The sequence below is a fragment of the Sinocyclocheilus grahami genome, unplaced genomic scaffold (genome assembly GCF_001515645.1).
Source record: "Sinocyclocheilus grahami isolate Dianchi unplaced genomic scaffold, SAMN03320097.WGS_v1.1 scaffold21.1, whole genome shotgun sequence".
Lineage (NCBI taxonomy): Eukaryota > Metazoa > Chordata > Actinopteri > Cypriniformes > Cyprinidae > Sinocyclocheilus > Sinocyclocheilus grahami.
In genome coordinates this window covers 3,718,168-3,724,192 of record NW_015505200.1, presented here as the reverse complement: position 1 = coordinate 3,724,192, position 6,025 = coordinate 3,718,168, and the positions used below count along the sequence as shown (strand labels likewise).

General features: G+C 38.3%; 1 protein-coding gene across 1 annotated transcript in view; it reads right to left on the bottom strand.

The window, feature by feature from the left end:
* Positions 1–5,361, bottom strand: part of LOC107558359 (tenascin-R-like) — a gene marked incomplete at its 3' end in the record, with an annotated part of 53,593 nt that extends 48,232 nt beyond the window's left edge. The window contains exons 1-2 of the mRNA XM_016242022.1: positions 4,822–5,361; positions 2,330–2,803 (exon numbers count right to left, since the gene is read on the bottom strand). Coding sequence (XP_016097508.1) covers positions 2,330–2,803; positions 4,822–5,308 — 961 coding nt within the window. The remainder of the gene's footprint in view (positions 1–2,329; positions 2,804–4,821) is intronic.
* Between the last annotated feature and the right edge of the window lie 664 nt (positions 5,362–6,025).

The following is a 6,025-nucleotide window of genomic DNA, read 5'->3' as shown; positions in this document are numbered from 1 at the left end:
ACACACACACACACACACACACACACACACACACACACTGTATATAATTCTACATGTACATTTAAAAATAATTGCACATTTCTTACAGAACTTATTATTATTTATTTTTTTGCATTATGTGTTGTGAGTTGATTGTTAAAAATGTCCATTCAAACTGGATTCATTCTCAGCTTTGTATACATGCATTAGTATTGGCAGCCTTGCTTGTCTAGATTATCATTTGACATGTACTGAAGCAACAATATGTCAGCTAACAGTCTTTCAGAATAACCTAAAGACTATGTTTTGGCAAAGTGTGTAGAGTATAATGTGCTACTACTTATTTCATAAAGACTTTTGTTAAATTATAGTTGAAAGACTTGTTAAAAGCAGGTGTAGTGCTATGTTAAAGTTTGCAATTAAATTCCTTGATATTTGTCAATTAGAAAAATTGTAATTGTCAAAGAAAGCCATTTCAAATATCACTTAATTTAAACTATTTGAAAATTTCAGAAAAGGAACTTCTCATCTCATCTAATTTTCTTAATTTCTTCTTTTACCCCATCGCTACCTGTTTGCAAAATACTTTTTGCTTATGGTTTCATCGGCCTAATGAAACGAGAAAATTGGATAGAGTAACTAAAGGAAAAGCCATATCCTAATTCATTCCCTTGATAATATGAAGACCTAAGAGAGCAGAGAATCTTCTGAAGCTGTGTGGAGAGTAATAATTGAGCAGCCACTCGCCATATTCCACCACCTCTCACAGACAACAGCACACTATTTTCTCCTAATTGCAATGAAATAAGCAATTTTGCCTCCACTCAGTCTTGCAGAAAATAAGAGGCAGAGAACTGGGCTGGTAATATGATTTGCCCTTCCCTCTCCCACTCATGAGATGACAGCTGTCTTCAGCAATGTGGGGTTTTGCAAGTCTTTTCCACGAACTAGCTGTGAACCTGGGTAAGCGTGATGGAGAAATTGCTTTGGCCTGGTTAATATTGACACATCTTTCCCTGTGAATGTGACTTTTGACAAATGAATGGTGTTACGCTGCGAGTTGTCACCAATTTTACAGCCATGACTGGAGGAGTGGGGGGCCTACTGTGGGGTTTAGCATCTGTCCTGTGTGCCGGTAACTGGGGAAACGGTTACTGTTCTTCCCAGAGAACATTTATATTGGAAAGAAAATATACCAGTTGCACAATTACTTAATAAAGTAGCTTGTTTATCTGCAATTGACTTAAACACTTTGAGAGAGAATGTATGCTATGAAAATGATGTTCATAAACAAGCATTTGTTATAGCTCAATTTCCTCTTTGATGGATTTTAAATGCTTAAAGAACTCCAAGCGCGTCAGACATAAAAAATTCACTATGCAATATATAAGGCAGAATGTGTGAATTATCCACAAACTCTTTTTTTTTTTGAGGAACGTATTTGTACTGCTTCCACTGTGTCAATATAGCAAGTTGTAACAAGTGTTTATAATGGTATGAAAAAATGCTACTGTACATGCTGTCCATTTTTTTTTTGAGGAACGTATTTGTACTGCTTCCACTGTGTCAATATAGCAAGTTGTAGAGTTGTAACATAATGGTATGAAAAAATGCTACTGTACATGCTGTCTATATATATATATATATATATATATATATATATATATATTTAACAGAACAAAATTTTGCTGCAAATTGTAATAGTATAAATTATCATTCAAATGATATCTATTCAAAATCTATTCAATATTTAACAAGACAACAGATGTACTGTTTCCTTACAGGAAAAACATATGGTTAAAGTTATGGATCATATGGATCACAGGAAAAAACAGTTGCCTTAAAATGTCTATGTGTCACACATTACATTTGATCATATTTTATTTATATTAATTGTTTCTTATTTCTTATCAGTTGTGTACATGTATGGGCTTTATGTTGCATTGTTTCTTTAGTTCTATTTTCAGTGTATTTAAAAGTACAAAGCAAGTTTAAGTAGTAGTTAAGGCAGGTTGGATATATTGAAATGATATCAAGTAATGAAATAACTGTCAATTTAACATGTTCATTTGGTGTGGATAATTTTTGGAAAAAATATTAACATTTTCTACACATTTGATGCCCCCTTCTCAGCCAAAATTAATGTGTGATTAATTAGATAAATGAATTGGCACATCATGTGATTAACAATATTAAGCGCATTTGACAGTCCTAGAAATAACACTAAAATATGCAGGAAATAAATATCTGAAACCCATAAATTGTGTCTACACATTTTCTGGCAACAAGAAGGGTTGGCAATAAGAAAACACAAGGGTGTTTTTTTTATTGTACTCAACTATACACTTACCTGAAGCACAGTCATCTCCTGTATATCCCTCTTGACAGGCGCAGAAACCATCCTTACACACCCCTTTCTGGCTGCAGTTATTAGCACAGAAGATGAGAGAGCAGTCTTCCCCCAGGAAGCCGGGTCGGCACTGGCAGGTTCCGTTCACACAGGTTCCTTGATCTGAGCAGTCGTTAAGACATCTGCCCAGCGAGCAGTCCTCCCCAGCATAGGCTTCCTCACAAACACACTCGCCATCAATGCATAACCCCCTGTCTGAGCAATCACCTGGACATCGAGGCTCCGAGCAGTTATCACCGCCAAAGTTACGGTCACATACACACTCGCCTTCGATGCAAATGCCCTGGCCAGAGCAGTCATCTGGGCAGCGGGCTTCAGAACAGTTCTTGCCAATCCATCCTTCTTCACAAACACACCCACAAACCTCCATGCTGAATGTGCCATGGCCACACTGAGGGACGAAGTCGAAGTGACCTAAGATTGAACAAATATGAAATTACAAATCTGTCATCTTTTGCTCACTCTAATGCCATGGAGAAATAAAAAAAGACAAATGTTAAACACTGTGACTGAATCAATGAATTTGTGATTTAAATAAATAACTGGACCTGTCTGGTTCATAAATTAATCATTCAAACTGGTTTTGTGACCTGAGTGAATTGATTCATCAGACTCTATAATTTTAAAGAGATTTTTTGCCCAAAAATATCAATTCTGTCATTATTTACTGCTGAACATAACAGAAGACATTTTGAAGAATGTATGTAACCAAACAGTTGTTGGAACAACTTGAGGGTGAGTAAATTATGATAGAATTTTCATTTTTGGGTGGAATATCCCTCTAAGTATATATAGTGAAATTACAGGCTGTTCCTCACACACGGCTATCATTATGTGTTCTGAAAGATGTCAGACCACTTTTATCAGTGTGCTTTTTTTTGGTCATTCTGGACCTCATTCACCTCACATTCGGTATCCAGGACACTCTTTTAAACATATTCTTAAAAATTACTGCAATTACTGCATTTCAAACAGGTTTGGAGCAAAATGAGGGTGAGTAAATAATGACAGATTTCACACTGGGTGAGCTATTCCTTTAATTTCCATCAGGTTGGACTAAAATTAAACTTTAGAAAAAAATAAAAAATTCTGAGGCAATATCTTGCAATCTTCTCAGCTCCAGTGCATGTAGCTTGATTCAGCAAACAGAGGACTTATCAAAGGCTTGAGGGGAAACCTTTCCAGCAGCAGTGCTGTAATTAATCTAGTTCACAATCTAACCTCATTTGTATAGCTTAATATGACTTTCCCTTTACTACTGCAGTGTTTCAGCTGTTTTTAGCTGCCCTGGAGGGGCTACACAGCCAAGGTTTGCAGGTGTGAATCCACTCGAGTGCCCCTTTGAGACGTTAAACAAGCACAACACTACCAACTTCCACAGTTCTGTTGTCCTTATGGGTCAATGTACAATATAGCCTCTACTTCACTTAGCACTACGGTCACATCATAACCGACAGAAGGACCAGGATGCACTTTTGTTTCATCCACCAGGTAACCTGTGTATAGTAAATCCATGATATTCGATTTTGAATATTTATCTACAGCAGAACATATGAACTCTTTCATACAACCTTCTTTGCATTATGTGCCATCTGGGACTTCTAAGATGAAAAAGGATCTATGGGTGACACAACTTTCCAAGGATAACCCAGTTCAGTTGCCTGTTTAATGACAACATGAATAGGTACAAGAAGAAATATTAGGGATATAAACTGGTAAAAATAGTTTCTGAGTTCCAATGACTGATTCTTAGATGATATTTCACTAATTCCGTGCTATTTGAGTCTGACTGAGAAGCACGTTTTTAATTAAAACGAGTCAGTTAAACATTTTTAAGCTTAAGTTAACATATTTTAGATATCTTATTAAAGCGAAAGTTATTCCAGCAAAGAGCCGTCATGAGATTTTCTCTTTTTGTCAATATTGCTGATTAATATCCTCCATTTATCTATTTTGTACATATATGTAATCCAAAGGCATGTGCATCAAGGCTGCATTTATTTGATCAAATATACAGAAAAAAATAAATGTTTTCTTTTTTAATGTATTAGAAAATGTAATTTACTCATGTGATGAAAAAGATGAATTTTCTATAGTCATTACTCCATTATTCAGTGTCAATTTTCAATTATTTTTAGTAAAGCATAAAACTGTAAGGCTATATTAGCTTTAGTACAGCATGCACATAAAATTATTCCTTATTTTGTCTCATCTCATCCTTGACCTGAAATGAGTCAAGGATTACTTGATTTAAACTGTTTGAACATTTTTAACTAATCTTTATTTAGATCATTATCTGTTATATAATGAAAATACCATAACAGTAAGAATGCTTGAAAGAACAAATCCAGTCGGAACTCAGAAACATTACTTTTTTATAATACTGCAGGATGAGCGAGCAATGTGTATCCACCTTAAAATCTAAAACTCACCAATAACAGAGCTCTCTCCACAGCAGCTGGAGCTACACTGTGCTCGAAGCAAGGACACCTCCCTCTCCAGCATCTCTATACGGCTAGCCAGCTGTTCCATGGCGGCAGCCGCAGGACAAGCATAGGCCTGCTTTGGGATATTGATGCGATGGGTGAAGGTCACCTGGCTGTCCGAGTCCACTGTCTCTTCTGTGTACTCTGTCGGCATCTTGTCACTCCCAGCTGTACCTTTGTTTGTCCCTGGCCCTGGTACCGTGTCAAGGTCCACTGAACAGAGTGACTCTAGAGGTACATTGATGTTGTATACATGATTGAAGATCATGGCCTGGGTCTGGTTGCTAGAGGGAACCCTACCTTCGGGAACCTGTCGCCTCACCCTTGTGGTCCTCACTAGTTTGCTGGTGGGGTTAGGAACAGCTTGAATCGCAAAGAACAGTAAAGCCAGGCTCACCATTGAACCTTGTATTGCCATGGTGCACCCCCACATCACAACTCGGGCACTAGGGTGAGATCATCAACTCCACAAATAGACCTCTGATCGGCACTGTGAACAAGAAGAGACCACTTTTTAGTGCTCGAGAACAGGAAAGAAATGAGCATTTCTTAACAATAGCACAATTTTTACTGGCCTCAAACTCAACACAAATATGATAATACAAACATTTTATTTATATATATATATATATATATATATTGTGATGAGAGGGGCGGGGCCGAGAGCCATGGGAACGGAGCGAGGCCGGTGGAGTAAATGCTAATGCATGACACCTGCGCCACTCACTGGTCTCGAGTCCCACGGAGGAGCTCCGGAAGGATAAAAGGAGGAGTGACGACAGTGTTGGATGAGAGAGGACCAGGCCTGGACTTTATTTTGTGTTTTGTGTGCGCCAGTCGTCTGCGAGGGGCTGCCGCTTTACTTTCATTTTGTGTTTGTTTATTTTATTAAAATCTTAAATATTCGCCAGTTCCCGCCTCCTTCTTCCCGTGACTACGAACTTTGTTACATTGGTGCCGAAACCTGGAAGTTTCGCTGGACCTGGGCGAGAGCGGCCGACCCTTCATGCTGGCCCAATGGCTCCGGGACTCATGTCACAAGTGGCTACTGGCTGAGGGAAGCGACGTCGAGCACATCATCGACCGTGTGGTACTGGAGCAGTTCATCACTCGGCTGCCAAAGAAGACGGCAGAGTGGGTCCAGTGCCAC